Consider the following 17,506-nt stretch of genomic DNA (forward strand, 5'->3'; position numbering starts at 1 on the left):
ATCCTTCTCCAACATTCACTTCTCAAAAGTCAGTCACATTGTCCCGTCTCTGTTTCCACAAACAAACAAACGTCTGAGAATGAGATTATTCCCTCAGACGTGAAACTCAGCTTCTTCTGTTTTTGGAAAATTTGACATTTTTGTATTTTGCCGTGAAACTCGTGCAACAACCAAAACAGGAGAGGGTGTGTTGTGGAGGTAAAAGCACCAGGACGGAGAACTCGGGCACTCGGTTCTACTCTCCTCTCTCGCTGGGGTCACAGATTTCTAAGATTTCTTATAAAAAAAACCAAAAAGTTGCTGAACAGAAAGGAAGGAAGAAAACAGTCGAGTCGACACAATAAACGACCGGTGACAGCATCTGATGCAAATGAGCCTTATTCTGTCAACAGAAGCCGACATTCATCAGAAACCAGTAAGTCCTCCTGTCGAAGGGTTTCCTCTCACCACTTTAATGATGCATGTTTGGCTGCCAGCTGAAATCTGGCTACACATGGAAGCGGCGCTCGTCCATGAAACCGCTCAAGACGATTGAAGGTCGAGATTTCAATTGACAAATCGGACGATAATAAAATGTCCGCTGTGAAGTCGCCTGTGGCAGGATGTGTGTAACAGCACTGGGACGAGGAAGTTGGTGTTTTAGTTTCAATCCACGCTCCATTATCACCTGAACCAGAGAATGTATGATCACACACACACACACACACACACACACACACACACACACACACACACACACACACACACACACACACACACAGTTTGGAGAGAACGGAAAGTTTCTTGAAGTCTGCATAAAACCTCAATCTCCATCTGACAGATACGTATTGATTATTGATGAGCTGTATGTCGTGAGCCAACCTTTTAGCTCATTACTCACTATACACACCATAGATTTCAAAATAAAAGTCGGGTCACGGATGTAAAGTCGACCTGAAGCACAAAATATAAACGGGCTTTTAATTTGGAAGGTGGCGCAGATTGGGGTTGTAGATGTAAGTTCTGGTTTCCGTGACGACTCGTGTCTGTACAGTTCTGGATATTTGTTCATGTTTGATGCCCTCTGGTGCAGGAGTAACGCAGAGCGTGGGGGGGGTCAGGGTGGGGGGGAGTAAACAAGTACTATAGTGATTCTGTATTATAATTTTTTATGTTCTCAAGAGGGTTTGAACATTGCTCATTTTTTTTGTAGCTCTTATCAACATGAAAACACAAGTTGAACCAAGTTTTTATTTTTGCTTTATTTCTTTTTCTGTTTGTTCTGTGACATGAAGGTGAGACCAGGCGCCACCTGTCATCTCTGAGAAGTCTCTCTGTCTCCTCGTCTTGTGAAAGACTTCTCTTGTGCTCGATCAAGTTCATGACGGGAAATAAAAATTCGTACAACTTGACGCCATCTTCATTTTGCCTCCTTTATTCGCACCAGTGTGATCATGTCACCGTTTGAAGAAGACACGAGTGCTTTTCAGACATGAGCTCCGTCTCGTGCCTGGACGTTTTCTCTGTTTCTCATGGGAAGCAGCAGCAGCAGGTTGTCCGGGTCAGACTCGTTCACAACGGGAACATCGGGGGAACATTCGTGAGAATCATTGTTCTGTAGAGTTACAGGTTTACTGTCATTCCGGTGTCCTACATGTGAATGTGGACGACAAGAGAATCGTAGTCAAACTTTGGACGTATTGGGCCTAGCGTTGATTTTGCTGTCGAAGTTTTTCTTGTCATTGAGCCAAAATCTAAAAAGCTCTCTGAGGTCAAAACAAGGCTGCAGATGCATTTGAGTCAAAAGGTTAAAACGAGTTTTAGAAATACATAACCAATAAGTAAACAACAGATGCACATGTCTGCTTTACTTGTATTTCATTGTGTCATATGAGTTTGCATCACAGATATTAAAGTGTTTGTTCATCGTAATCTGACAGAAACTGAAGCTGGCGAAGAGGAGGCTGCAGAGACAAGTTTCAATCTGTTCTCTGGGCCTGTGGCTCCTTCTCTAATATCTTCGTCTTCAAAATAAACTCCAGAGAAATTACCTTGAGTGCCTTTCTCACTGGAATGTAGAGATCAATTTAATTCTATTCTATTTGTACAAGGCCAAATCATAATATACATAATCTCAAGACTCTTTACATAAAAGGTCGAGACCTTAAAATTCTAGAGACACCAACAGTTTCCACAATAAACAGCTCCGACGACTGTGAGAGACCAAACGAAGAAAGAACCAGATTGAACGTGGACGACGTCGGACTCGACCGGTCGGTGAGAGGAGACCAACGGAGTTAACTCCTCATCAAACCACTTCTAAATTCACCAGATCCAGATTCTCATTTGGATCAAATCACGCACACTCATAGATGGACGCCCTCTGAATATGTCTGATTTCTTTTCATCGAAATCCGTGAATTGTTTAAAAGATCAACGAAAATGCAGAAAAGACCAAGTTTACTGTAAATCTGGAGTTTTTGTGTCATGATGCTAACAAACAAACAGACAAAACACGAGCTCCTTGACGGAGGTGATGATATGACGACACATTAACAACATTATATGTGTGGTATAAACTACAGTATAACAATCTCATCAAAATAAAAGCAGAACGATGTGGGAAACATGCGTCTGCACTCGAACCGAGCTGACCAGTGGAAGGAGGAAGTGCTCCAGGGCAACAAAAGCTGACCACACACACACGGTATGGAAATGATATTCCACAGTTGTTGCTGAGTTGTGGTGTCGAGGTGCATTCTGTGTAATATTTTATTACATTTTTATTTTAATGCATGCGGACAGGGAATTCCTCCACACCCACATGTATGGAAAGCAGCACAGAGCGCTGCTTTGAGTCACAGGGTGTGAACTCTCACTGCTGATGGTCAGACACAACACAGGCCCACGCCATGATTCAGACCCTGGAATCACCTCAGTCTGATCACATGTGTCCAAGCATGTTACAAACCAGCAGGACCGTGTTTTACACTGTACACAAGAGAAAATTATAGTTTCTGTGAAACTTTTTCTAAAATTTCAAAATCCTCCTCAACACGAAACATGTGTGTGGTTTCTTTTCTTCTGAGAAGTGACAAATATGTGGAATCAAATTTCAGCTCTTGGATTTTCGCTCTTCATGTTCCAACAGGCACACGAGAGTCTTTCCCTTGTAGTTTTTTTTAGCATCAGCGAGTACTTTTATTTGTGCGTAATCACACACGATGACGGTATCACTACAACTCCATCAGATAGTGAAAGCTGGTGTGGGACAGGACCTGTCCCTGATTCTTAAGAAGTGGGCCATGCTTTGATGCAACCTCCCAACTCCCAGGTCTGACATCACTTCAACTTTTCTCTTTTTTAGAAAGAAGTGATGTCAGACCTATAATAACAAGGTTGACAGAGCCCTCAAGAAAATAACTTGTATTACATATATTATATATGTATATATTTTTATGTAGTTTGGTTATTGGACTGTATAACAGGAAATTAACTTTACCCTAAACAGCAATCAACATGTTTTTAATATTTAAAAACACATTTTCATGATAGGAGCCGGATTGCATTTTCACATATGAAAAACAATTCCTCAAAAAATATGAAATATCATACTGAAATATTATCAACATATTCCTCTGACGTTGTTGACATGTCGGCACAAAACTGTGAAACCTTCCTAACCTTGAGGGTCGGGGGGGAGAAACTAAGGGATTCCTTGCCCACGGATATGCTCACTTTCACCCTGTGGTTAACTGTGGGTACAGTTTTGCAATCCATTGCACGGATTGCAAAACTGTACCCACAGTTAACGAGAGTTAAATAAAGGAGATGAGTGACACACACACACACACACCCACAGAGCCGGGCGATGATGTATTCTTGGCACAGACTCAATTGTTTTCCCTGTTTTGCAAATATTCTCTGTCGTCACTGTTGTGATGCAGAATAAAAACACGGGCCGAGAGGGAGACACCAACAGCTCTGCCAGAGAGGGAAACCCCAGCCAGACTCATTCACTCACCGTCTCTGCAGGAAAACAGAACAGGACACTTCTCCAGCTCAGCATGAACCTCACAGCTCCTCTTCTCCTGGTGAGTTCCATCAATGTCTCTGGACCAACACGTCAACGTCTGATTCGCTCTCGTTTTTTACAGCTCAGAAACATTGCAAATCTCAGGCCTATCGAATTTCTCATTCATGCTTTTGTATCGTCCCGTCTTGATTATTGGAACTCACGTTTCACCGGCCTCAGCGAAACTTTCTTGGATCGTTTACAAGTGCTGCTAAACTCCTGACCCGGTCCTCCATCAGGTCTCATGTGCCAGCGGTGCTGATTGCTCTTCACTGGCTGCCCATTAGATTCAGAATCCAATTCAAAGTTCTTGTGATCACCTATAGAGCTCTGCATGGTCGGGCACCTGCCTACATTAGAGATCTGCTGCAGCCCTATGTCCCCAGCAGGTCTCTACTGTCCTCTGGTCGGGGTTGGCTGGTTGTCCCCCGATCCAGACTTAGGACTAAGGGAGATGTGCTTTTGCAGTTGTGGCTTCTAAACTTTGAAACTCTGTCCCTTTGGTGTTAATATCTGTGGACACTGTGTAAACCTTCAAAAAGCAGCTCAAGACTCGTTTGTTTAGACTCAAAATTAGTTCTTATTGTGTTTCTTATTGTGTTTCTTATTGTGTTTCTTATGTGTTTCTTATTGTGTTTCTTATGTGTTTCTTATGTGTTTCTTATTGTGTTTCTTATGTGTTTCTTATGTGTTTCTTATTGTGTTTCTTATGTGTTTCTTTTTGTGTTTCTTATGTGTTTCTTATTGTGTTTCTTATTGTGTTTCTTATTGTGTTTCTTATGTGTTTCTTATTGTGTTTCTTATTGTGTTTCTTATGTGTTTCTTTTTGTGTTTCTTATGTGTTTCTTATTGTGTTTCTTATGTGTTTCTTATTGTGTTTCTTATTGTGTTTCTTATGTGTTTCTTATGTGTTTCTTATGTGTTTCTTATTGTGTTTCTTATGTGTTTCTTATGTGTTTCTTATTGTGTTTCTTATGTGTTTCTTATGTGTTTCTTATGTGTTTCTTATGTGTTTCTTATTGTGTTTCTTATGTGTTTCTTATGTGTTTCTTATTGTGTTTCTTATTGTGTTTCTTATGTGTTTCTTATGTGTTTCTTATTGTGTTTCTTATGTGTTTCTTATTGTGTTTCTTTTTGTGTTTCTTATGTGTATGCATGTTTATGCTTATTTTACCCTGTAAAGCACTTTGTGACGTCTCTGCTCTCTGTCAATGATCTGGGAACAAAACCACGGTGCAAACTTTTCAGATTTGAAGATTCGTCTTCTCACACCTGCTTTTAAGATTGAATAGCCTCAGATTTAGCTTATTAATCAATTTTGCAGTCAAAATTATTCTTTAATTTTTCCCTGGCTCTTAAATATTTCCTCTGCATTTGTGTTTCCAGCTCTTGGTGGCTCTGATGGGAATGATGTGCCGCAGCATCCCCTGTCAGAAGGGCTGTGCCCCTGCCAACTACACGCACCAGTATTTCAAACATGTGTCGGAGCTGCAGGACAACCCCATGGCCCCCTGGGAACTGAAGTGAGTAGACGGCCACTCCTCACTGTGTACAGAACAAACAGCAACACAGACGTTCATGCTTTTAAAGGATGTTTATAATTAGCTTTATTAAAAAGCATCTTTCAAAAGTCAGAAATGAAAAATTTAAGACAAACAATGGAAAACAATTCGTAGGTCACACAGCAACAAAGCAGAGATACAGAATATATAAAACATGTTCAGAATGAGAAAAGAGTAAAAACCAGATAGAATAGAACATTATGAAATGATTAAAATAGACAATAAGATCAGAGGAGGAGGAGTTTGCCTGGTCTCCTCAGGAAGATTGTTCCACAGAGAGGGGGCGCTCTCACAGGAAAGGCCCGGTCATCTCTGGTCCTCAGGACTGATCTGACATGTTCTGAGGTGCAAGCCGAGAACAAACGGGCCTTTAAAGTCAACAACAACATTTTAAAATCAATTCTAAAGTTAGAAACCTCATCAACACGTCCACTCGCTCACTGGGAAGCTTCCAGACATTGTCCTGCTGTTTTCTCACATGGACGCACGAGGACATTTTACAGATGTTTTACTAGGAGGCTGCAGGAGAAGATCCAGAAAATATCCAGAGACACAGATTCAGACATTTGTTCACACATACAGAACCTGCAGAACATGTGAGGAACACGTCAGGAACATTTCAGGAACATTTCAGGAACATTTCAGGATTTCAGTGCACGTGAGCTGAAAGCCACAACTTTGATTGAAATGTCAAATAATTTCTCACTCTTCCCCTGCATTGGTAATTAATGTGTTCCTCTCTTTTCTTGCAGAGTTGACTCAAAGATTCATCGAAACCCGGAACGCATTCAGTATGCTGAGTGCAAGCCCTGCAAAGACATTGGCATGATTGCCAAACCCATCTGCCTCCAGATTTCGGTCTACGAGACGGTCTGGGAGGGGGAAAATAGTTGGTTGTGCCGGTGTCCGTTCGAGTTGGCGGTCGGATGCACATGTGTCAATAAGTGAGGAGCACAGGACATCAGGACGACAGTCTCTGGTGTGGGACATGTAGTTTTATCTGTAGTATCAAGGTACATAGTTAGTTAAAAAGTCTTTTGACTGTAAAAATCAATAATGTTAATTTATGATGTGCATTTGTTATTTTTGGTGACAGTTCAAATGTAATAACTTCACCCTTGACGACAGGTTCAATATTCGTTCATGTCTGTGACATGAATCAACTGTGACATGTTTTTTTAACGTGAGGAACTTGTGTTTATAATAGTGTCACACGTTTCAGGGCGACATATATATATATATATGTATATATATATATACATATATATATATGTGTCGTATATATATATATATATATATATATACGACACATATTTTGTGGGACAATAAATATAAGAGTGTGAATATTTCACATTCTTTACATGTATGATGTAATCTGCACAGTTTAACACAATATTTGTGTTCAATACAAATTACTTATTTTGTGTTATGTGCTTCTAAAAGAAGCAAGTTTTCTGTCGTCTGCTTCGTTAGATTTGTAAGTGAAATCATTCTGATTTAACTTATTCCTCTTTTTTAATTTAACATTAGTTATGTGTAAGAACGTTAAAATCACCTAGAACCAAACTAACCAGTTCTCTAAAGAGGAAATTATTAGTTTATTAATCAGTTGACTGACATGCAATTAAAAATGGTGATAACTGTCTAAGTAATAAATCTTTTTGCTAAAGGCAAAAACTTCGCTGGAACCAGTTTCTCAGACGTGAACTTTTTTATGGTCGTCAAATGTTTTTAAAGTCAGTTGAATTTGTTAATTTGTTCAAACATTTTCACTGCGTTCTGAAATTGTATTGACAAAACAATCCATTGATTATTGAAAATAAAAAGTGACATATTGATTGAGTGCTTTTGTGGTTTACTTATTTGTCGCACACACACACACAAATGTTTGTACTTCTACCTTAGTGAGGGGTCGGAAGCCTTTACTATCAAAAGAGACATTTTGGCCCCTCCTCCCCAAATTAAATTTGTCTGGAGCCGCAAAACATATTTGATAACACAGATTATAAAGTTGTATATATAGTTATACTTTATATATATAAACTATAGTTTGTTGCATTTATGAAATGATAGAACGACAATAAAGAAAACTGTTTTGCAAAACATTTTATTGCTATTTTTACCTGTTACAACAAAGGAAATCACCAAACTCTTATGAAGAGGAGAACAAAGTACATGTGTAGGCCTACTTTGAAATAAATTAAATAAATAAACACAGAACTATGCTTTTTGGCTCATCTCCAGCTGTGTGCTTGTTCTGGAAATGTCTTTCAACATTACATTTGTAGTTGTTTGCTAATTCCTCGCCACATATCAAGCATCCAGGTAGGCCAGCATCATGGGCAGTGAAAGCAAATGAATCTGTCCACGCAGAATTAAACTCTATTTCCCTCCCAGACTTTTCTTTTTTGGATGTATCCATGGTAAGCTTCGTGAGGCTGGAGGTCCGAAACTCCAGATCAGCCCCCTGCAGTGAAAAGGGAATGTGGCAATGTTGGAGCAGCCAACATGTCGACAAACATTAACAGTGATGATGTGCAATTCTGCCTCCGCGGTGTCCCCGGGGCTAGAGGACGATACTGCTGGGTAACGTAGGTATCACGTCATGATGAATCCGCCCCCTCGCCTCTGCCCGGAGCCGCCCCTGATGTGACGCATATTTTAGTTGACGAAATATTAAAACAAAAAGTGAGAGCATGTCTGACTGGAGGCGGACACAGAAACTGAAGCTCGGTACAAACCAGCAGCAGCTTCTGACCTCAGCTGAGCAGCTGATCTCAGAGCAGCTGAGACCAGAGGAAGTCCCTGGTTCCACTGGTTCCACTGAGAGGAAGCTGCTTCACGTGCACGAGCTCTGCGTGTGCTCCTGGTGCTCCTTCATGACGGCCTGATGCGAGGATGCTTCAGAACAGGAACACACACATATACCAACGTTTGATTTAAACTTCAGACTGAAATCCATTCACTGAAAATAGTCTCACAATGCACGTATTCCTTCTTGTTATTACACTGTATATATTAGTTTTTATTCCAGTCATATTTTTCTATAATTTTGAAATTTCCTTATAATTAAGATTAGATAAGATAAATAATCCTTTATTAATCCCACAGTGGGGAAATTTGCAATATTACACTAACAAAGAGTCAAACTAAAAACATCCTCCTGCCGAGACATTTTGAATGTGTGTCTCGTGCTGGAGAGAGACATTTGTAAAAGCTGTTTATAACAGGATCCAGGTTGTTGAGAGAGAGACTGATCCAAACTGAACTCGTCACTTGAATCCCAGGGCCCAGCTTCTTCTCTCTTCTCCCACCTGACCCTCGTATGATGGATGCAGTGTAAACACAGTTCACTTGTATGTCCCAGTCTGATGACGTCTCCCTCGACACGACTGAGCCGGTTGTTGCTGACGTTAGGACGGACACACTCTCTCTCTGACAGAGAATTCAGTGTTAAGGTCAAAACGTCACAGGAGCCATATAACTGGACGTCCACCTCAGCAACTGGACGTCACCGACCTGCAGCTGAATTTCTCCTCCATGTATATTGTTAGTGGGACTTAACTGAAACCCACTAAAGGAGTAAAAGAATCCTAATGCTGGTGTTTCAAAAGGATTCAACGATTCCCAGGATATCGTTATCAAAACATCATTATCGATTCATTTAATCATAAACTATTAACTTGTTAAAAACTATAAAGCAAACCAAATAAACAGAATTTGAATCAAGAAAATATACTTTTTTTTAAACTTGAATTCAAAACATAAATGTGCATAGTTTTACATCTTCCAACATCAACACTGATACTTACATATCTGTAAAAGGCTCATAAGAGACAGCTGAGGAACAGGTCCAACAACAAGCTGCTCCATCTTCTCTGGAGGAGCACAGGAGCTGGAGAAGAAGCACCAGTGGACATCGGGTCAGGTCACACATTTAAATTGTCTTAAAGTCCTGCATAAATCAAAGACGACTAAAAACTTAAAAAGAACATTAAATTCTGCAGCGAATTGAACTTATAAACTCCTGTGTTCCAGTGTTTAGGTGAAATCATTAAGAGACAACTTTGAATTTCAAACTGTGTATATCTTTTATCCTCTAGTGTTCAGACACATTCATTTCTGCACATTTACAATCATCCTGATGAATTACGCTGTGGTGTTGAAGTAATAAAGCATTAACTGATCAACAATATATGAATCCTCATGATATTTCATGTAAACAGGATCAAACGGCTAAAAGTGACTGAGAGCAGCTCTGTCCACAGAGTCCCTGTTTGCTGTGGACACACTCGTCCTCTCCGGCTGCTGTTGCTTCACCATTCATTCATTTCACGTTCATCCAGTTTGGTCTCCACAGCAAGAGGCCGAGAGCGGCTGTGAAACCAAGTGAAACAGACCAGTTAGCACACGTCTGTTATCAGTGTTGGAGGAAGAGCCCTGTACGTGGGTCAGTTCACAGGAAGCTGTCAGGTGTGGTGATGTCACTACCAGGGGCATCCCCCGCCACACCTCTGGCGGTGATTCCTCTGGGAGTGAGTCCTCTGGGAGTGAGTCCTCTGGGAGTGGGTCCTCTGGCTGTGATTCCTCTGGCTGTGATTCCTCTGGCTGTGATCCCTCTGGCTGTGATTCCTCTGGCTGTGATCCCTCTGGCTGTGATCCCTCAGGGAGTCCTCTGGGAGGCAGTCCTCTGGGAGGGAGTCCTCTGGGAGGCAGTCCTCTGGGAGGCAGTCCTCTGGGAGGGAGACCTCTGGGAGGCAGTCCTCTGGGAGTGAGTCCTCTGGGAGTGATTCCTCTGGGAGGGAGTCCTCTGGGAGTGGGTCCTCTGGGAGGCAGTCCTCTGGGAGGGAGTCCTCTGGGAGGGAGACCTCTGGGAGGGAGACCTCTGGGAGGCAGTCCTCTGGGAGTGGGTCCTCTGGGAGGGAGTCCTCTGGGAGTGGGTCCTCTGGGAGGCAGTCCTCTGGGAGGGAGTCCTCTGGGAGGCAGTCCTCTGGCTGGGATCCCTCTGGGAGGGAGTCCTCTGGGAGTGAGTCCTCTGGCTGTGATCCCTCTAGAAGGGATTCCTCTGGCTGTGATCCCTCAGGGAGTCCTCTGGCTGTGATCCCTCTAGAAGGGATTCCTCTGGCTGGGATCCCTCTGGGAGGGAGTCCTCTGGGAGTGAGTCCTCTGGCTGTGATCCCTCTAGAAGGGATCCCTCTGGCTGTGATCCCTCAGGGAGTCCTCTGGGAGGCAGTCCTCTGGGAGGGAGACCTCTGGGAGGCAGTCCTCTGGGAGTGAGTCCTCTGGGAGTGATTCCTCTGGGAGGGAGTCCTCTGGGAGTGGGTCCTCTGGGAGGCAGTCCTCTGGGAGGGAGTCCTCTGGGAGGGAGACCTCTGGGAGGGAGACCTCTGGGAGGCAGTCCTCTGGGAGTGGGTCCTCTGGGAGGGAGTCCTCTGGGAGTGGGTCCTCTGGGAGGCAGTCCTCTGGGAGGGAGTCCTCTGGGAGTGAGTCCTCTGGCTGTGATCCCTCTAGAAGGGATTCCTCTGGCTGTGATCCCCCTGGGAGTGATTCCTCTGGGAGTGATTCCTCTGGCTGGGATCCCTCTGGGAGTGAGTCCTCTGGGAGTGATTCCTCTGGCTGTGATCCCCCTGGGAGTGATTCCTCTGGGAGTGAGTCCTCTGGCTGTGATCCCTCTAGAAGGGATTCCTCTGGGAGTGACTCCTCTGGGAGTGATTGAAAGATAAAATGCTTCTCATTGATTTGCAGAGTTTGATCTCACACAGCAGTCATTAAACGTCCTGAGCAGATCCAGTGTGTTTGGATTTATTCAAAATGAAGTCAGTTTTCTCTGTGAAGTGAACGAGTCAGATGAAAGCTCAGAGACACTGAGGACGATGGACAGTGGATTTTTTACAACAAACTTTATTTTCGACTGTCAACATACAGTGTTAAAACAGAAGGATAGGATTGTCACAATCTGCCACATATAAATTATACATTAAGAAAATCAAATGGAAGAAAGACTAGATCATGAATAAATAAATGAACAAGAAAGGAGAAATACAAAAATAAAAAAGGGTAAACCCTAACCATTGCCCCTTACCCCCACCTTTAAATATGTTGTTTACATGTGCTCTGTATTTAATATAAAGAACACAAACATATGTAATAATAAATACAATATATATATAAAAGTAATAATATATATATATATATATATATATTTACATTTAAAGTCACCATCCAGCAGGTGGCGACATATTCAGGGCATGGAGACACAGATATGTTCACTTCCGGGTCAACTCCTCTCTCTTTCCTGTCAGCCATTAGTCGGACTCGGTGAGTTTCCCCTCGAGCTCTGGTCTTGAAACGTGTGATTTGCTGGTTTCTCTCGGTTTCCCAGTGAGTATCTGGGCTGCACGTGACGCTGCGGCTGTGGGGGGTGCGTGTCCTCGGGGTTTACCGCTGAAAATCTGTGTAAATATCAGCAGTTTGTCGTGTGTGTGTGAGCGGCCACGATGCGAGCCCCTCATGCTAACCGATGCTAACCTGCTAACAGTCGCGTGTAGCTCGTCGTTTGCGTTGCGTCGGTTTTCGCTTCATTTTAACCAGAAAACGCGGCCGTGGACGTTTCATCGCGTGTTAGCTCGTGTGTTAGCATGGTGCCGTTAGCGCGTGTGTTAGCATGGTGCCGTTAGCTCGTGTGTTAGCATGGTGCCGTTAGCTAGCTAGCCTCAGACGTGGTCCTGACCGAGGTTTGATTCCCTGTGTTGCAGCTTTCTTTGGTGACCAGCGGTACAACCTGTCTCATCATGCAGAACGACGCTGGAGAATTCGTGGACTTGTACGTCCCCCGCAAATGGTGAGTGTCCCGGTCCAGGGTCCGAGCGGGTTGACCACAGTGTGAGGTTCACAGGTAGATTCATGTGGGGTGGGGGGGGACCATTACTGCACATGTGGATCCTCAGCACATTTCAAGACTTGTGTTAAAACATAGAAATCCGAGTGAGGAAGACGGTGATAAACACAAGTGATGAACAGAACAACACGTTTCTGGAAGAGAATAAAGATCTGATCTGAATAAAGATCTGATCTGAAGGAGCCGGAGGTTTGGACCAATACAGTGAATCTGTACGTTGAGAAACTCCGCTGTGTGTTCAGGGACCTGGTCCCTTAGTGCTTCAAAGGCCTTTCACTAATTAAAGTTACTTCAAACACACTTTAAAGTCTCTTATATTCTCAATCAATTAGAAAATGGCTGCTTCGCTCTTCAGGGAAATGTTATCTTTCAATATTTCTCTTCTTTAATTTCCTGCCTTTCTTACACAATCATTCAAACTGTTCATGTGTCTTTATACGTGTCCATATTTCTACCTGTTATGGTTTCTACTGAAATGGTTAAATTGTGCCGTATGTTAAGTTTCTAAATGTGTGGATTTCTTTCTTGAGTGAATTCATCAGTTGACAGAAACTCCAGGTTTCCTGATCTTTAAGTGAACGGGTGAAACCTTCAGGTGGTGATCTGGTTGGTCGGTGAAAGAGAAATTAGAAAATTGCCGTAATGAGCGTTTCACAAGCGTATCAACTTTTTTTTGGTGTGACCTTTTTTACTGAATTAACAATTCAGTAAACGTTAAGATTTGGTTTGAACAACTTTTGATTCTTCTAGTTGTATTTGTTCGTATTTGTAATAAAGTTTATGTTCAAACTGTAGCTTATCAAATCTCAATGACATTTGTTTGTCGTGAAGGTTTGATAATGATGAACTTTGACAGTATTTATAGATTTCATACACTTGTATTGCAGCTCTGCTAGCAACAGAATAATCGGAGCCAAGGACCATGCCTCCATCCAGATGAACGTTGCTGAGGTAAAATAACAAAATTCATGTTTTCAGACACTGGATTTGTTTGAGTCCTTGTGTCTCAGTCATATTAAATGTTTCAGTCCATTTGTCAATGTTAGTTTTAGTTTTTTCAGGAGTAAATTACAGACTCACACTTATTGTGTGACGCTGTAACACAAACTGTTTGTATCCGCGATGGTTTAAAGTTTGTGGGTCGTTAACTACGAAAACTTGTAACTGTTTCTGTTCTGTTTCTCCTGTTTTGTCGTCGTGGTTCTGACCCAGTGTGCTCTGTGTTCTGCAGGTCGACAAGGTGACTGGTCGTTTCAACGGTCAGTTCAAGACCTACGCCATCTGTGGCGCCATCCGCAGAATGGTAAGTCAGCGTTGAATGTCTGCGTCCCCGTTCACACCTGGTACTTACACCCGTCTCATAGTGCCGAGTGTCATAGTGCCGAGTGTGCACCAACTTAAACAGGACAGGTGGTGGATTCTGAGACCCTGTCATTTTATTAGGATAATTTTTAATATATAATTTAAGTCTTTTCAGCTTCAATTGATTTTAAATTGCAGGATTCATTTTGTAGATGTGTAGGGAAGCTGTTTATCGGTGACACTGATTCAGGTTCGGTCTTTTTGTCCCGTTTCTAGTCATTTGTTGTTTGGATGTAAAAAAGTGTAACAGGTGCTGAAGCTCCAATCTAGATATTAAGATTGTACTGGAGTTAACATGGACGCTTTCCTCCTGCAGGGGGAGTCTGATGACTCCATCCTGAGGCTGGCAAAGGAGGACACCATTGTCGCAAAGTAAGAACCTGTTAAGATTCACACCTACAGCTATTTACCTGGAGAGGATTGTGTGGGTGTATATCAATATATATAAAGAATGTACGAATAAGGATTGTGCTTAATGTTCCTCCAGTGTCAAAGTTGGTATTTTTACTTCCTGTGAATCTTCAAACCTTCGTTCTTTGATGTGGCTTCTAAAACCCTTTTTCTCGTCCCTTTTCAGGAACTTCTGAGTGCGACACTGGAACTGTCAGAACTTTGATAAATAAAATGGTGGAAAAAAATGTTGTTGTTGCCATTGTCGTTTCTAAAGCGCTCACGTGTAACGGGTCGGTAAAAGTTAAAGTTTACTACTGAGGTTTGAGGTAGTAGTTCTGTTCTGTGGAGCCTCGGTGGAATAAAAAGGTAAAAACAAAAGTTAAGCAGCCATTCGATAAACAGGTGTTTCTGAACGTGTTTATTAAGGTACCAGAAAGAACTTTATTAATGTGACTTGACAGGTGGGATTATTAATCCTTTCACTGTGAAAAACGACCTTAGATGAAATAGAAAATGTTTCCATTCACTACCGTGGTAAACGACACAGGGCGGTTCTGTCAGTTTACCCAAATCACAGCTCAACAACCCAACCTGTCGCAGAAGAGGCTCCAGTTGACTTTCTCACAAACGTCTCCTGGGAAAAGCCCCTTGAGCGGGATCATCTCATCTTCATCACAGGAAACAGATGAGCGGGATCATCTCATCTTCATCACAGGAAACAGATGAGGTGGATCATCTCATCTTCATCACAGGAAACAGATGAGCTGGATCATGTCATCTTCATCACAGGAAACAGATGAGGTGGATCATCTCATCTTCACAGGAAACAGATGAGCTGGATCATCTCTTCTTCATCACAGGAAACAGATGAGCGGGATCATCTCATCTTCATCACAGGAAACAGATGAGCGGGATCATCTCATCTTCATCACAGGAAACAGATGAGGTGGATCATGTCATCTTCATCACAGGAAACATGAGCTGGATCATCTCATCTTCACAGGAAACAGATGAGCTGGATCATCTCATCTTCATCACAGGAAACATGAGCTGGATCATCTCATCTTCATCACAGGAAACAGATGAGCTGGATCATCTCATCTTCATCACAGGAAACGGATGAGGTGGATCATGTCATCTTCATCACAGGAAACATGAGGTGGATCATCTCATCTTCATCACAGGAAACAGATGAGGTGGATCATGTCATCTTCATCACAGGAAACGGATGAGGTGGATCATCTCATCTTCATCACAGGAAACGGATGAGCTGGATCATCTCATCTTCATCACAGGAAACGAATGAGGTGGATCATCTCATCTTCATCACAGGAAACAGATGAGCTGGATCATCTCATCTTCATCACAGGAAACATGAGCTGGATCATCTCATCTTCATCACAGGAAACGGATGAGCTGGATCATCTCATCTTCATCACAGGAAACGGATGAGCTGGATCATCTCATCTTCATCACAGGAAACGGATGAGCTGGATCATCTCATCTTCATCACAGGAAACAGATGAGGTGGATCATCTCATCTTCATCACAGGAAACAGATGAGCTGGATCATGTCATCTTCATCACAGGAAACAGATGAGCTGGATCATCTCATCTTCACAGGAAACAGATGAGGTGGATCATCTCATCTGCATCACAGGAAACAGATGAGCTGGATCATCTCATCTTCACAGGAAACGGATGAGGTGGATCATCTCATCTGCATCACAGGAAACATGAGGTGGATCATCTCATCTTCATCACAGGAAACAGATGAGGTGGATCATCTCATCTTCATCACAGGAAACAGAACAAGGAACAGGAGACGAGTCACAATGTTGGTCCAGACGCCTTCTATCAGTAATTAAGGCAATAAAAGATCAATGTTTTTTTTTGTTATTTTTGAAATAACTGGTGAAAATAAATCTCATGAACTTGTTCTCATGAGGAACTGAAACATGAAAACTTCATCTTCAGTAACAAGAGTCTGATCAGAGCTTCTCAGTGACTCATGAAAATGTAATGAACATAAAATTTAACGAGGAAAGTTAAAGTTGTTGCAACAAAAGAAATGAAATGTCTTCCATCTCCCGAGTGTCCGACAATTAATCTGCAGACTTTTAATTTGGTAGAAGTTGTGAATCGTGTCTCACATTAAATGTAAGACAGTATCTGGAGCGATAAACATCAAAGGTCTCTTAAATTTTATTTTCTACTCTGAAGAGATCAATGGACGTGACAAGTTAAAACCAGAGAGATGGATTTGGAACTGAAGACGTTTTTATTTTATTGAGCTGAGAATCAAGTCTGGAATAAAACCTGGAAGAGTTTTAATCTTAATCTGCTCAGAGAAGTTGGAGGAACAGTCGAAGATCATCATCATGAACTTTAACATCAAAATGTGAGAACTGGAAAATGTTATGAGAAACAAATTCATGATTCTGTGGTATTTCCTGGTTTCTTTGTTTATATCAGGTTCAATTTATTAAATGCAGTAATTAAAAAGATGAGCAAGTTCAAGGATTGTGATAAAAGTCAGGACAGTCAATAAAACCTGCTCAGTGAATATTGATCTGTGTGTAAATCCTCTGCATCGTTTCAAACTGCTGTTTAGATCAGAGTTGATGTTTGTGAAATATGTTAAAGCCAAATTTAATCAGGAGCCCATCCTCGCTGTATCTTATTCTAACCAGCAGAGGGCAGTGTTGTACAGGAAACGAGGTTTTCATCTTTCCAATGTAATATATGAATATTATATAAATATCGAAACATAATATTTCTATTCAAGGATCAAATACAGACAAACCGGGACCAAAGTGTCATTGCCATTGATTTGTATTGATTTTGTTTCTTCTAACTATATGAAAACTTTTTTGAATATGATGCTTTTATTCATTATGTTCAATTAATTTTCAATTTATTTAAAATTTTCCTTGTTGCAGTATTGTTTTCAAACGCTCCCTTTTTTGACTCGTTTAATAGAAACAGGCCGTTGTAGTTTGTTTTCTCAATTTTGTGAAACAGCGCCCCCCTCAGACCCCCCCCCCCCCAGCTTCACTTCCACTATAGGTCAAATGAACCAGATGGAACCTTCCACTGACTTGAACTATGAAACAGATTCCTCCAATGAAAAGAGTCAGAATGAAACCCATCCACTCAAGTGTTGTGATTGACAGGTAGTCCAGCTCTGGGCCAGGCTCCGCCCCCCCGGCTCCTCTAAGTATGGGCTGTGTCCAA

The 17,506-nt window shown here is 42.0% G+C and overlaps 2 protein-coding genes across 5 annotated transcripts in view; both read left to right on the forward strand.

The window, feature by feature from the left end:
* Positions 1-17,506, forward strand: part of LOC117764219 (6-phosphofructo-2-kinase/fructose-2,6-bisphosphatase-like) — a 96,422-nt gene that overhangs the window by 61,505 nt on the left and 17,411 nt on the right. The window lies entirely within an intron of this gene.
* On the forward strand, positions 11,901-14,509 carry LOC117764240 (40S ribosomal protein S21). Of its 4 annotated transcripts, none has more exons than XM_034589864.1 (6): positions 11,901-11,934; positions 12,372-12,457; positions 13,402-13,465; positions 13,746-13,817; positions 14,193-14,248; positions 14,454-14,509. In XM_034589864.1, exons 2-6 carry the CDS (start codon positions 12,408-12,410, stop codon positions 14,461-14,463), a joined length of 252 nt encoding a protein of 83 aa, XP_034445755.1. In that variant the 5' UTR covers positions 11,901-11,934; positions 12,372-12,407; the 3' UTR covers positions 14,464-14,509. The 4 variants fall into 4 exon arrangements, with proteins under 4 accessions (XP_034445755.1, XP_034445756.1, XP_034445757.1 ...); XM_034589865.1 differs by having other exon boundaries at positions 11,912-11,997; XM_034589866.1 differs by having other exon boundaries at positions 11,917-12,037.

Source organism: Hippoglossus hippoglossus, chromosome 7 (assembly GCF_009819705.1).
Source record: "Hippoglossus hippoglossus isolate fHipHip1 chromosome 7, fHipHip1.pri, whole genome shotgun sequence".
Taxonomy (NCBI): domain Eukaryota; kingdom Metazoa; phylum Chordata; class Actinopteri; order Pleuronectiformes; family Pleuronectidae; genus Hippoglossus; species Hippoglossus hippoglossus.

Coding starts and splice junctions, on each gene's coding strand:
- LOC117764240 (XM_034589864.1), top strand. CDS start 12,408: ATGCAGAACGACGCTGGAGAATTCGTGGACTTGTACGTCCCCCGCAAA. Junction 12,458..13,401: donor TTGTACGTCCCCCGCAAATG/GTGAGTGTCCCG, acceptor CTTGTATTGCAG/CTCTGCTAGCAACAGAATAA. Junction 13,466..13,745: donor TCCAGATGAACGTTGCTGAG/GTAAAATAACAA, acceptor TGTGTTCTGCAG/GTCGACAAGGTGACTGGTCG.